Below are 15,479 nucleotides of genomic sequence, written 5' to 3' on the forward strand. Positions count from 1 at the left end.
ACACACACACACACACACACACACACACACCCCACTGAAATTATTTTTATTTAGTATTATTCATCTTAGTTGCTAACGGAGGCATACTAAAAGTATTCCTCATATTTATTTCCCAGTTGTTTTAACAAATGTACAAGAATTCTAGCCAGGCTCTGGACAAATGTTTGAGCACAGCTAAAGAAGCTGCAGTGGTTAATGATTTTACAGAATCATTTCTTTACTGGTTTATGTATTTTTATTTGAGATTGTGGTATTGTGGCTATGACTTCTAAAGATTTATCTTTTAGAAATAATGTTGAAATAAAATAATATGGTGTGAGAGAACTGCTATTAAATAATAAAGGTGGGAGGGAGATGAAAGAGGGAAGAGATATGGGGATATATGTATATGTATAACTGATTCACTTTGTTATAAAGCAGAAACTAACACATCATTGTAAAGCAATTATACTCCAAAAAAAAAAAAAAAAGGTGGAGAAAAGGGCTGAGATACAGATAAAAGAGAACAGCCACTTGAGTGTGGAATCTGCCTGTGGGTAGTGAGTGCCCAGGGGGCGTTCTCTCTCCTTGTGTAAGTTTGACATTTTCCCTGATAAAAAGGTGAAGGGGCCACAGCAGCAGCAGCCCTGAAATTTTCCACGAAGATCTGAGAACTCCTTAAAGAGCAAACGTAGGGAATCCTGGGGACCTGGCCCTGGTCTAATCCCGCTTCTTGTTTCCCAACAAGGAAGACAAAGCAGCAGATCGAGCCTGTTCTGTCTCCTCCGTGTTGTCCACGGCGCCTGCTGTAAGATCCCGGCACTCACGGTTCCCATCTCACTCTGCTGTCGGCATGTCCCCAGGAACCGTGCATTTTGTTTCTTGGGTCAAGCACCCCTCTGTGACTCTGTCTCAAAGGCTTTTGCTCAGACTGTTGAAGAAAAAATGATTCTGACACTTGTTAAAGACAGTAAGGAACTTTCTTCCAGGACCACTGCACAGGGGTCTGCAGTAGGGGGAAAGTGGGGCTCAAATCCCAATATCACCACGACAGGGGTATAACTGCCCTCCTGGACCGTCCGGATAATAGCACAATAGAGCATTTCTCTTTAGACCTGGGGTGCGTGTGTGTGTGTGTGTGTGTGTCTCCTCGTTTGACTCTTTGAAGGAAATTTTTCAAGGAAGCCCACAGACTCCTTCAATGGAGTGATGAGAGCGGCCCTGGAAGATTCCAGAAGGAAGCATCAATCCAGGGAGACAGGGTAAACGCTGAGGGTCCAGCTCCTCTCCTTGGCGTGGAGACTGTCCCTTCCTGTCCCCTGTGGGCAGTTTGGGTTTGTTGTTGATGACAGGCAGGCACGATAGATACAGAGACGTGCGGCACAAGCTTAAAAGCTGTTCCCGACACTGGGAGTCAGGCTGGGATGGACTAGAACCTGGTGAAGCTGCACTCAGGGCCCCCTGCTCCCCCTTCCAGGTCTTGTACCTGATTTGTACCCATAATTCTGTGTTCCTTTTTTTCAAAGAGGGTCCACAAGTTGTGTAAGCATCAGGCCCCTCAATACTTGGATCCACCCTTGTATGGAATCGTGAACCAACTCAGGTCTTGTTTCTTCCTGCAAAGAATCTGCGCTGATTCTTAGGGAGAGCAGCCTCGACTGCTTCCTGGCGGGGTCACCCCAGGCCCTCTCCTGCAGAGCAGAGATGGAAATCGGGGCTTCCTTGGTTTGGGAAGGGATATAAATATTCTAACAAAGAGTTTTGTGAAAATTTATGTAACTTATTTTATACTTAGCTGCTAATGTATAGTCATCTGCTTCCATAGCACTGTTCATTTAATTTGGATAATTTTGGAAATACGGATTCATAGAGCCACCTTTACTGAGGTAGACAGGCTGCTATTTCAGAGGCTGCTGGTGCCGTAAGGGATGGGCCTGCGCACAGTGTGTGAACCAAAAATCCCAGTTCACGCTTAACTCAGAGTTTCTAAAAAGGTCAAAAAGAGTAAATCACTATCCCCAAAGGGTATAATTTTAAAAGTTTCTTTCTTATGTACCTAATGCTTTGGGGCTGAATTTAACCCGTCTGCTCAACCATGTCTATTCATAATCGTGGCTCACCTAGAAAATTTAAAAGAAGCAGCTAAAACAGAACTTGCCGTTGTAACAAGCATGTTTTTTCACGGCTGAAATGGCCATTCTGCTAGTCAGGTCGTTGTGTCCTGAGAACTTTAAATTCTTCGTTGTATTGATAGTTGGTGAATGTCATTAATTTTTGACTTGTCATTTCCACTTTGAGGAACTTTCTGGAACAATAAGAATGTTTGAGCAGTAGATTGAGTGGTGAGATCTGGACCTTCCACCCCATGTGTGGAGTCAGCCTCCACGAAGAAAACAATTTATGCACTCCCTGCAAATGTTTTTGGCATCTTCTCTTTACTTTTAACTTTCGGAAGAAGGTAACACATGGGTTTTCTTATCTGTAACTTTTTCAAACTTCAGGAATTCTTCGATCACGTGAAGAAGCTCTGGGATGACGAAGGTGTGAAGGCCTGCTTCGAGAGGTCCAACGAGTACCAGCTCATCGACTGCGCCCAATAGTGAGTCTGTCCGCGAGGACCAATCCGTGCTGCCCTCCCAGAATCTCTGAACTTCCTTAAGTACAAGGAACAAATAATTAACAACTCATTGCAGAAACCAGCTTTTAACATAAGATGAGTTCAGTAGATGCAAAACTGAAAATCCAGCAGGAGGCAGTGTTTCGGGGAAGAACCAGAAGCAGTTATATTCATTTTACCTCGATCTTTGTATTCAGTTCTAGTCATTTTTTGCCTTCTATAGAGTTATAGGCATGTTCATAAATTATAACATACTTAGGTATTCATTACTATGTTTTAATTTTGGAGCCGGGGCCCCCAAATTAAAATTTAAATAACCCACATCTGCCGCCAGGCCGAAGCTCTTACTTAAAGTAATGAGATCATCCTACACACATTTGAAGTAGACTAGAACCTCAAGAGTAGATGGTAATTAAAATAATAAGTAAATATTTGATGAAAAAAATGTATGAGGAGAAATAAGCAAAGGACTCTGGTGCCAAGGCTGGCTCACTGTTTTTCCCTGAAATTCTCATTTTCCTATTTCCTATCTTTCGCTATTTTAGATTCAGTCTATAACTATTACAGCATAATGGTCCCCAGAAGAAGGTTAATCAATGAGTTTTAGCTGTGTTTGCTCATTTGATAACAAAAACTGTATTTAAAGTTTGTCTTAAATAACCCTTTGGGCAGCAAGAAATAAGCTTTTATACATTTTAAGTCTGTAAACTCTAAAACTCCATACTTGTGGGAAAGGTTCCAGAAGCGTCAAATGGAATTCACAGTATTTGGGACCAAATCTACACTATTGAGAACTACACTGTGAATACTGACTTTAAGGACAGGGAGGTGCGGCCACCCCCGGGCCCTCCCCACCCCTCGGAGCTCAGGCTCCATCACCTGTCACGGGCGAGGGGTGCTGAGCAGGGTGGGCAGGGCCCAGGAGGGGACGCAGGCATGTCCCCAGCACTGACAGGAAGCGTGTGGGACCCAGCGGTGATGGAGGTGGCTGTGAACAGGCGAGAGGGGTCGAGGGGCCACACCCTCCCAGGCCAGGGAATGTGGATTTTCCTCCGGACGCAGCGAGCGGCCATCGGCTGGAAGAGTGAGGCTGTCAGGTCACTCTGGTGCTGCATGGAGGGTGAAACGGAGGCGGCAGAGACCCGTGGGTGCACACAGGCAGGTGGTGGCCGTGGAGGTGAGCCTGGGGCCTCAGGGACAGAGCCAGGCACTGGATCAAACAAGGGAGGTGGAGGAAAGGGGGGGGGTGGTCATTGAGGATGACCACGGGGCCGTTATTGGGACAGGGACCCAGGAGATGTCGTTTATGGAGGACAGGATGCCATCAAGCTCTGGTTTGGGGAAGTCTAGCTGTGATGCCAGAGGGAATTTCTAGCACAGCTGGAGATAACATTAACATTCATATAGGTTTGCGTTTGAGGTTCTGGCGGAATGTGTCTGACCGTGGTTCCCAGTATTTCTTGAGCGAAGTCGCCTCTGGACCAGAGCGCCCTTCAGTGTCACATTAGGAGTTTCTCTTTCTTATAAAAAGAGACAACGCATCACCATAGCAATAGAATTAATGGTTTACTTTAAAATAGAACATGCAAAGTAAATTTGACAAAAAGAAGCAACATGAGCTTTGACAACAGGCAGTGAGGATCCAAATCTTTGCTCTGCTGCCGAGAGCAGAGAGTTTGGGCAGGTTACTTCCATGGGGATAAAATTATGGGCTGTATTCCTGTACAGTTGTTGTAGGGTTAAGTAGAGACCCGAAACCCCAGAGTGGCACCTGGCACACGTGAGCCCTCCTGAGCTCTTGCTGCTGTGTCTCCAACGTGGGAACCGAGGTCCAGGGGGTAACCTGAGGCCACTGAGATCGGGGTTCCCACCTGGGGGGTGGCGGGGCGGGGAGCCCCCGCCAAGCTCTGCTATTTCTTTCAGTTCCGTACTTTCAAATTACAGGGAGTGAGACTCTGAGGCACGAGGTCAAGACCCCAGGTTCGTCAAAAATAAAACACCAGGGTTCCTGCGGTCTTCACTCTGGGCTCGGCAGAATCACAGAAAGCCGTTCCCCCCTAAACCTCACTATCTGGGTCAATCATAACGTCCCAGCTTTGCTTTTTTAATCCATTTTAATATGCATGGGAATCAGGTTAGGTCAGCAACCTTTGTCTCTTAATAACAATCTTGTTTTTCCTCTGCACTCAGATGTTGAGGTTGGGGGTGAGACATTTCAAAAACAAGTAATATTTCAGTAACTCTTGTTAGACCGACACATGGAGACAGATTTTTTTTGTTGTCAAATAAGATATTGAAGGAACATAGCTGCTTCCATCTCCCATCACCTTTGCTCATGAAATAAAGGACAGAAAGGACATTTCAACGTCCAGCCGGGGATGTCCTGGGACCAGGACGCTCATGCCGGCTTGCGCAGCGCCCCGGAGTTCCAATTCCTTGGCGAATGCATGTTCTTCCTCCTCAAAGACCTGGTTCCTTAGTGGGAGTTCTTGCATGAAATCAGGGCTATCGGAAATAAGCGAATGGGCAGATCGGGAGCCCGGGGCTCAGCGCGGGGCCGATGGGGCACTGAGCTTTGCCCTGGCAGAGTCCAGGGTTCTGACAGGTCTGTTCCTCTCTCTTCTGAATCCTCTGAGAAAATATCTGCCGACATCTCAGTGTGACTCTAAGTCACTATGTTACCTGCTCAGCAGTCTTGTGTTTTGAGCCCAAGTGCTAATTAAGAAGGGATTCATTCTAAGCCCTGTTGAAGTAATTTCTTCCATGGCAGAAACCACGGGACTATTTGGGGGAAGAGGCGCTTCCCAGGGGGGCTGAGCTGCCAGTGAAGAATCCAAGGATGGTCTCGCCACGGTAACTCAAAAGCTTAAACACAGAGGAACCTGGCAGTTTCTCCCCTGGGTATACACCCAAGAGAATTAAAAACATACATCCACATAATAATGTGTACATGAATGTTCACAGCAGCATTATCCACAACAGCCAAAAAGTACAAACAATGCAAATGTCCATGAAAGGATAACTGGATGAACAGCCGTGGTCTGGCCACACAATGGGATCTTATTTAGCCATAAAAGAGAACAAAGCACCAACACGTGGTACAACATGGATGAACCTTGAAAACGTGAGGCTCAGTGAGAGAAGCCAGACATAACACATATTGAATGAGTCCAGTTGTATGAAATGCCCAGAACAGGCAAATTCATAGAGACAGAAAGTAGATTAGTGGTTGCCAGGGGCTGGGGGAGGGGGAAATTGCGAGTGACTGTTAAAGGGTACGGGATTTCTTTTGGGGATAATGAAAATGTTCCGGAACTGAATCGTAGTGATGGTTATAAATATACTAAAACCCGCTGAATCGTGTACTTCAAAATGGTGAGGTTTATGTTATGTGAATTATATCTCAATTTAAAAAAGGAAATATTACAGGGGAGGGAAGGGTCCAGGGCAGGACAAGCAGTGGCACCACCAGTCAGTCTTGGTGAGGACTCGTGAGAGCAGAAATCCTGCCTCCTCTCGGTCCTCTTCCCAACAACAGATTCAAGTCTAAGCAAGCATTTTAAGGGCTGCTTCTTTGTACCCATCGCCCCCTCTGCAGGCCGCGACACACGGGCGCACGTGGAGCTCCCAAGTTATAGATCACCTTTCATATAAAAATGAGAAAGTCTGCTCGGGTCTGTGCGTGCTACCTGGCATGCAAGGCGCGGACACTTGCTAAGGCTCCTTCAGGAAAGGGGGGATTTGTTCTGAGTCTCTCAGAGCCACTGAAGCCCAAGGCATCACAACCTCTCTGTCCCTGTCTGCTGACCCGTGGGGCCATCCCATAACCCTCAGACCAGGGCCCAGAGGAAACAGGGCAGACGGGTTTGCTCCAACTGGGCAGCGTTGTCTCTGTCACCCCGGCCAGCGGCCACCTCTGCGACCCCAAGCAGGGCTGCGGCAGGCGGGGTGGGCACTGCACCATCCAACACCAGGACCAGCCTGGCTGGAGGAGCATGGCAACAATCATTATTATGAACTTCAAGGGTTATACATTTGGTAAAAATGAGTGTCTTTGCAACATGAAGCAAGCTGAGCAAATTAGCAGAGATTATATTTCATACAGAGGTCCCCAATTCCCACTGTGAAAATTAAAAACAATCTCTACTACATTAGCCCCCAAAATGCGTTTCCTTTAAGTGCTAATAATAAGTGATTATGTAGCCATGTAAACAGCTATTTTGAGAGAAAGGAAATCAGGGAAAATCTGATTTTTATTTATTTATTTATTTATTTTTGGCTGCGTTGGGTTCTGGGTTGCTGCACGCGGGCTTTCTCTAGCTGGGGAGAGTGGGGACTACTCTTTGTTGCAGTGCACAGACTTCTCATTGCGGTGGCTTCTCTTTGTTGTGGAGCACGGGCTCTAGGGCGCATGGGCTTCAGTAGCTATGGCACGTGGGCTCAGTAGTTGTGGCTCACGGGCTCAGTAGTTGTGGCTCATGGGCTCAGTAGTTGTGGCTCGTGGGCTTAGTTGCTCTGCAGCATGTGATATACCCGGACCAGGACTCGAACCCGTGTCCCCTGCATTAGCAGGTGGGGATTCTTAACCACTGAGCCACCAGGGAAGTCCCTGGAAAATTGGATCTTTAGAACAGGTTTATAAAATCATACTCTGCTTAATCTAACTTGAAACTCTACAACTTGGAGTGTATGTAGGTTCTCACACTTTGCACACATGTGTTTACGTGATACTCACCTTTCGTATACATCCATTTACATAATTGGTTTTAGAACACTCTGGAAAGGAGAGAATATCCCCCTCAAAAGAAAAGAGCAGTGAGAAAGGTGTAGTGATTTCCCACGTGTGCCCTTTGCCGCCCGGCAGGAGCCCATGGGGGCCCGTTTGTCCCCTCCACACCAGCCTGGATCTCAGGGCTTGCAAGTCCTTGAATGTGAGCTTTCAGGACAATCTGGAAATTATTCACAAAAATGAAGTTTCAACTTCAAAGTGGATTTTTAGGTCATTGTAAAATAAACTATAATTTTAAATATGCATCTTACTATATAGTGTTAACTCACTAAATATCCAGTCAATTATCTGAGTGCTTCTGAACCCTCGATTTGACCTTCATTTCAGCCCAGTTTATTTTCAGATTCATTTTCTAGATCTGTAGCATTGGAAGTGCTCCTGTTTATGGGCAGTAATGTTTTTAAGTATGAAGAATATATTACATGCAAATATCTCAGTATAAGTGGGTCAGCCTGGTTCTCCTCTGCCGTCTTCGGAAACTTCACCCCGAGAAGCAGCTTCTGAGAGGGTCCTGAGGGTGGGAACCTGCACTTTCCTCGTGGGTCCTCTTTGCTCCCACTGTGACCACACTCACCACACTCTGACACTAGATGTGTTACACCAGCCGGGTGTCCCACCATTTAACTCAGTTCTGACACTCCCTTCCCAGGAGATCCTCAGGCCCCACAGGGTAAGGGCTCAGGCCACGAGACACCCCACTTAAGGTGCCAATCACGACGAGGTCCCCAGGGAACCCCCCACGTCTGTCCCACTTGACTGCAGATCGGAGGTGCCCGTGTCCTCCTCCACCTCGGATTCAGTTTTCTGCTAGAACAGCTCACAGAATTCAGGGAAATGCCTACTTAACGCTTACCGGTTTATTAAAGGATATGATAAAGGACACAGGTGAACATCCAGATGAAGAAGTCCCCAGGGCAAGGCCTGGGAGGGTCCTGAGGGTAGGAGCTTCTGTTCTGTGGAGTTGGGGGTCCCCCCTCCCAGCATGTGGGTGTGTCCACAGCAGGGGAGCTCTCCAGGCCCCATGCTGCTGGGTTTGCTGTGGAGGCTTCCCCATGGGGGCATGATACATCATTAACTCAGTCTGCAGCCCCTCCTCCCTTCCTGGAGGATGCAGGTGGGGCTGAAAATTCCCAGCTTCTAACCACAGGTTGGTCTTTCTGGTGACCAGCCCTCAACCAGGAGCCCACCCAGAGTCACCCCATTAGAACAAAAGATGCTCCTCTCACTTAGGAAATTTCACGGGTTTCAGGAGCCCCGTGTCAGGAACCAGGAACAAAGACTACCTTTTTTTTCCGTGATTTCACACTGTATACATGGATCTTTTCAAACCTCTCGGAAAAACTACTCCCCTGAGCGGAGAATCCTGGGGGATTCCCGTTCCTTGTCTCATGGGTCCTCAGACTTCCTGTAAAGGCGGCAGGACTCCACGTCCTCGCCCCTTCCAGCAGGTGGAACGAGTTTCCTGTTCACTATGTATTGTCAGATTCATTCTGAAGGCTGTGGACATAGGGCCATTGAACCAGATAGTGTTAAGTGCGTGCACACACACACACACACACACACACACACACGCACACATGTTTTTGCTGCCTTACAGCTATTCTTCCTCATGTTCCTTAGAGCTAGACCCTTTGTCAAACAGTATCCCACGTGGGATGCCAGCGTGCCGAGGGCTCCGCAGGGCTGAGGTGCAGGATGTGTCGCCCTTAGAGCCCCCCCCAGAGCCTTTGTGGCCACTCAGTTGATGCCAGGAAACCCCAGTCTCCACGGGGCCCAGGTTAAAAATTAGGGCTAGTGTCCAGAATTTGTAGCAGCAGAATGAAATGCATCAAATACCAAACCAAAGTGGTACTTGAGTAGAGTGAAATTTTCAGTGTTCACACTGGTAACACTTAACTTACTATATGACCTGTGTAGTGTGGGTATGGATGGCGGCTGGTCTCCTCTGGGCTCAGCGTCCAGGGTCTCCTGCTGGGGGAGGGGTGTGTGGAAATACTCTGGTTTATGTGGTTGAGTAGCTGCAAAAGGTAGCAGAAATGGGTTTTTTCGAGTTGGCCTTATAATCAATCACAGGAAACATTTAAGTTAATTATGCAGGAATGTGGAAAGGAGAAATGCAAGAAATTTCCCACCAACTGGAATTCCTAGCAGCCCCTAACCACTCCTCCCATTCCTTAAGGTAAAGTCAGATAGATGCTTAAATGTTTTAATGTGTCACATTTCCAACTGTGATGACGGGACTCTGACCCTCACATGAGCCCGAGCTTCAGTGGCATCTGAAGAAGCGGGTGCCCTGTCCTCACCTCGAGGTCCTGCAGCTGGACGGGGCTGGTCGTCTAAGCAGTAGATGTCCTTTCTCCCCAAAACTGCACATCTAAAAACATGTGCATAACGTCTTGATAAGAGTTAGCGTTACACAGGTGTATGCATTTGTCAAAACTCAGCAAACGTACACTCACAATTTGGGTTTCTATGGATCAAAATTTACATCAAAAGAGTGAACTGTGAACAAACATTGATTTTAGCTAATGACCTGGGTGCTGAATCATGTAGGAGGAGGCATTCTGGTGTTTGCAATTTTGTTGAAATTATCAGAAATAAGATGGATAAATGGGGTAGATGTGTGACTTTTTAAAGTACAGTAAAGGACTTCCCTGGTGGCAGGGAAGTGGTTAAGAATCTGCCTACCAATGCAGGGGACACGGGTTCAAGCCCTGGTCCAGGAAGATCCCACATGCCGCGGAGCAACTAAGCCCCTGTGCCACAACTACTGAGCCTGCGCTCTAGAGCCCACGAGCCTAGAGCCCGTGCTGCGCAACAAGAGAAGCCACCGCAAAGAGAAGCCCGCACACCGCAACGAAGAGTAGCCCCTGGGCTTCCCTGGTGGCGCAGTGGTTGAGAGTCCACCTGCCAATGCAGGGGACACGGGTTCATGCCCCGGTCCGGGAAGATCCCACATGCCGCGGAGCGGCTGGGCCCGTGAGCCATGGCCGCTGAGCCTGCGCGTCCGGAGCCCGGGCACAGCAACAAAGACCCAACGCAGCCAAAAATAAATAAAATAAATAAATTAAAAATAAAGTACAGTAAAAATGGTAATGGCAGAATCTAGGTGGTGGGTATTCAAGTATTCACTGTAAAATTATTTCAAGTTTGCTGTGTGTTTGAAATTTTTCATAATAAAATGTAGGGGGAAGAAAAATATACATAAGTATAGATGTGATCAGAAGTCTACAGAAAAATAACATAGCAGCACAGAGTAATGCATTGGTAGTACCCCATGAAGTATATAATATGGCACATAAGACATTTGATGTGGAAGGCTTTTACTACCATTCTTTTAAGTGTTTGTTGAATTATGTGAAACACTTGCAAAGAGCCCAGGGAACTCAGGCTGAAAACCACTCATACTACTAACTATTAATAAGATGTGCAGCTGCAGAGTAATGTTAAGAGACGTGTCCTGTAATTCTCAGCTTCCAAGTGTAGCTGCAGAATAGCCCATTGTTATAGAAACTTACCATGCACATCATATGAGTTAACATATCCATCCTCACACAAACGCAAAGAGTTTATTATCTCCATTCTACAGAGGAGGAAACAAAACTGCCCACGACTACATAGAACTACCAGGCTGTTACTTGATTTAGCCAGGATTTCACATTTTAAACCTAAAGATTGTGAGAGACTATTATGGTTTAAAAGTTTAACAAACATTATGTGAGCATGAAATGCATGCCAGGTGCTGCCACAGAATAAATTTTAAAGATGATGAGGGTGGATCCTAGCTTACAAATAAGTGGATTTTCACAAGGACACCCATTTTCTCAGATTCTGAAGTCGCTCTCCTTAACTGTTCATTTTTATCACATTCGTGTATCAAACATAGTTTGCAAATGAAAACCAGGATAGTTGGGGTTTTTTTATAGAGGTCCTCATAGTTCAAGAAATTTAAAGGATAATTCACCGAAAAGAGAAAATATTTGTAAATTATGTATCTGATAAGTTATTTGTATCCAGAATAGATAAAGAACTCTTACAACTCAATAACAGAAAGATAAATAGGGCTTCCCTGCTGGCACAGCGGTTAAGAATCCACCTGCCAATGTAGGGGACACGGGTTCGAGCCCTGGTCCTGAAAGATCCCACATGCCGCGGAACAACTAAGCCCATGCGCCACAACTACTGAGCCTGTGCTCTAGAGCCCACGAGCCACAACTACTGAGCCCACATGCCACAACTACTGAAGCCCGTGCTCCTAGAGCCCATGCTCTGCAACAAGAGAAGCCACCTTAATGAGAAGCCCGCACACCACAATGACGAGTAGCCCCTGCTCACCACAACTAGAGAAAGCCCACGCGCAGCAACAAAGACCCAATGCAGCCAAAAATAAATAAATAAAATAAATTTATTTTAAAATAAAGATAAATAACCCAATATTAAAATGAGCAAAGGATCAGAAGAAACATTTCCCCAATAAGATATATAAGTGGCCGGTAAGCTGTGAAAATGTGGTCAACATCATTGGCTCTCAGGGAAATGCAAATTGAAACCATAATGAGACACCACTGTACACCCACTAGGATGGCTAGAATCAAAGAGTCAGATGAAAACTAATGTGGCGAGGATGTGGGGAAATTGGAACCTTCATATTTTTGCTGGTAGAGATGTAAAATAGTGCAGCCGCTTTGGAAAACAGTCTGGCAGTTCCACAAAAAGTTAAACACAGAGTTACCGTATGACCCAGCAATTCCTAGGTATACATCCAAGAGAATTGAAAACATACATCTATACCAAAACTTTAAGACAGGGACTTCCCTGGTGGTCCAGTGGTTAAGACTCTGTGCTCCCAATGCAGGGGCCACGGGTTTGATCCCTGTTGCGGGAACTAAGATCCCGCATGTCACGCAGCACAGCCAAAAAAAAGAAACAATCCAAATCAACTGAGGAATGGATAAACAAATTGTGGTCTCTCTATGCAATGGAATATTATTTAGCTGTAAAACGGAATGAAGCACTGACACACACAGAGCAACATGGATGAGCCCTGAAGATGTGATAAGTCAAAGAAGCCAAACACAAAAGGCCACATACTGTGTGATTCCATTTATATGAAATACCTAGAATAAGTATTTCTGTAGAGACAGGAAGTAGGTTAGGGTTGCATAGGGCTGAGGGGAGTTGAGGGGGCGGATTAAGAGAGGACCTGCTTGATGGGTACCGGGTGCCCTTTTGGAACAATGCAAATTCTAAAAGTGATCGTGGAGCTGGTTGCACAAGTCTGGAAGTACGAAGAAAACCACTGAATTGTGTGCTTTAAATGCACTTTGAGACCCCCTGTTGCAACTGGCTTGTTAGATTAATTTGGACACCACAGTAAAATTAATATGGAGACTGCTGATCATTTGAATCTGCCTAATTTCAGGGCGATTCTATTTAATACCAAGGAAAAAGCAAAAAGAGAGACTCCGTTCAAAAGCGGTGAACGATTGCTCCACAGAAGTGAATGCTCCTGACCCTATAAAAGGATCTCTGTCTCACCTGTGTGCTTGAACTGGCAGTACAGGTATGCTGCTGAAAGAAAGGGGAAGAGGAGAAACGGAAAAACAAAAATACTGATTCAAAATACGATTCCCATACTGAAAAGATGTCTTGATATCTCTAAAAAATATCTTTATGGAAACTGGCAGGTAATTTTATAAGAAGTTATTTCCATAGGATTTTGAGCTGTTCTTCTCCACACAGTGCCCAACACAGTAACATCTCATTAAATATTTGTTGAATGAATAAGTAAATCTAATCAGGTATTTTAAACTCTCCGTTATGAATGGGTCAGTGGGCCACTGTTGGCTGTTCCCCACCATGCCTGGAACAAAGCCCAGCACATAGTAGGTGTTCAGAAAGCAACTGTTACATGAATGGACTTTTACATTTTAACTGTTCATTCTCATTTATACAGAATTCATCTTTCTCTAAAACTCAGATAAAGGCACAATATCTTATTATTCAGAATAGCCAGAAAGTGGAAATAACGCAAATGTCCATCGTACGATGAAAGGAGAAACAAATGTGGTCTAATCAGACAATGACTGTTGTTCAGCCTTGACAGGACGAAAGGCTGGTTCCTGTTTTCACATGGCCTCCTTTCGAGCAGAAGCATTCACTTCTGCTCAGAGAAAACGGGCTGCTCTAGTAAATAGTACATTACATAAGGACTTCCCTCCTTCCAGTAAACAGTGAGCATGTGTTCACACTGTCAAGAAATGTAATTACAGTCTTTCAAGTATGATTCAGGGAGTGGAGGAGCTGCCCTTTGGTAATTTCACATCAAAGAAAGCTTTCAAAAAAGGAAGAAAGTAAAACCGTCCTTCTTCCTTACACCAAATTCCATTGATCACATAATAATTAGACTCCATGATACCAACAGAAAGCTACCTTTCAAATACAAGCTTCATTCTGTTCTTATATTAACTTACTAAGCACAGATGGAATTCCCATGTGCTCACTAACCGTTTTATCCACGTGATCACAGTTAAGTGCTTGGTACTCAGTGTTTCCCATCTTGTTCTCCATCGATGTGAACCTCGAGGGCCGGGCATTGTTTCTGAGGAGAAGGAATGAAGGATTCCTCATACCAGCTACGGGGGCTCAGAAGGAAGTCACTTTGCCGTGACTCTCTGCTAAGATGTATGCAGTAACTAAATATATCCTCTTCTTTTTTTATATATAAATTTATTTATTTATTTTATTTTTGTCTGCGTTCGTCATCGTTGTTGCGCGCAGGCTTTCTCTAGTTGCAGCGAGCAGGGGCTACTCTTCGTTGTGGTGTGCGGGCTTCTCATGGCGGTGGCTTTTCCTTAATGCGGAGCACGGGCTCTAGGTGTGTGGGCTTCAGTAGTTGTGGCACACAGGCTCAGTAGTTGTAGCTCGTGCATGGGCTTAGTTGCTCCACGGCATGTGGGATCTTCCCGGACCAGGGATCGAACCCATGCCCCTGCATTGGTAGGCTGATTCTTAACCACTGCACCACCAGGGAAGTCCCAATATATCCTCTTCTAAAACTGACAAGACTTACATCATTTTTCCAAGAAAGGATACATTTTATTATCCTCAATTGACCATGTGTAACGACATCTCAGATCCCTTCTAAAATAAGAAATTTGGCGTGAAGTGAGCACAGATTGGAGGGCCCGTTTCTCACTGTGGTTCTTCCTCTAATACATGGTGTGCTGGTGTGACACAGTGGTGTATCTGGTCTCTGACGACAGGGCGGCCCTGGGCCTACAGAAGGCTGTCTGCATCGGGAAGCCCTCAGTTGACCCCCTGCTTCTCAGGCTGGCCTGCCCTCAGTCAGCTGCCTCTCCAGGACCTGGGAGGTGGTGGGACCTGCGTCCCGGGGCTGTGGCAGACACACGACACGGTGGACACCACCTGTGCTATTTCCTTGCTTTATTTCATGTGAAAGACATTGAAGAATTTGCAGCATTTCCCCTATTTGTGTAAGCTGAAATTCAGGGAGCTGTGAACTCTCTTTTAACCCCTAAACTGCTCTGAAAATACATTTTCTCTCTCCCGCAGTATGCTAGAATTTACTGTTAAGTATTGTTTTCCAGATGTTAACCCTGGCTGGGATTTATTATATTTAGGACACAGTTAAACATACCTCAAGGCAGCCTAGTGGTTCCTGGAATAGAAGTATCTGCTAGAACCTAGCCTCACTGGGCAGATTTATCAGGGAAGCTCCGCCAGCACCTCTGTGCCCCAATTGTGGCGACCCTTCCAAAAAAAGAAATGCGGGGGAAATGCACCCCTCTGCTTTGTGGAACAGTATAAATGCATCACGTGTGTGGATTACTTACCTGTCCCCACCTCCCACCCCCGCCGTACATCCCGAGCCTCGAGCCAGGCAGTACTTGTGGAAACAGGTGTGAGCTGGAAGAGTCTGGCCCAAGTCCACCAAACAGTAGAATAAGAAAGCGTAGCCAGTATATTTGAGTTCAGATACCTTGTATCTGATGACTCAGTTCAAAACCATTTTAAAGCTGACACTGCTTTTAAAAATACCTACCTTTGGCCTCCTTCAGACCACAGGTGTTC

At 45.8% G+C, this 15,479-nt stretch overlaps 1 protein-coding gene across 5 annotated transcripts in view; it reads left to right on the plus strand.

Annotated features, from left to right (window-relative positions):
• The window catches only part of GNAL (G protein subunit alpha L), a 90,736-nt gene that overhangs the window by 55,684 nt on the left and 19,573 nt on the right, over nt 1-15,479 (plus strand). For all 5 annotated transcript variants that reach the window (XM_079942785.1, XM_079942789.1, XM_079942787.1 and 2 more), the window contains one exon: nt 2,481-2,578. In XM_079942785.1, coding sequence (XP_079798911.1) covers nt 2,481-2,578 — 98 coding nt within the window. The remainder of the gene's footprint in view (nt 1-2,480; nt 2,579-15,479) is intronic.

The sequence above is a fragment of the Stenella coeruleoalba genome (genome assembly GCF_951394435.1).
Source record: "Stenella coeruleoalba genome assembly, chromosome: 14".
Lineage (NCBI taxonomy): Eukaryota > Metazoa > Chordata > Mammalia > Artiodactyla > Delphinidae > Stenella > Stenella coeruleoalba.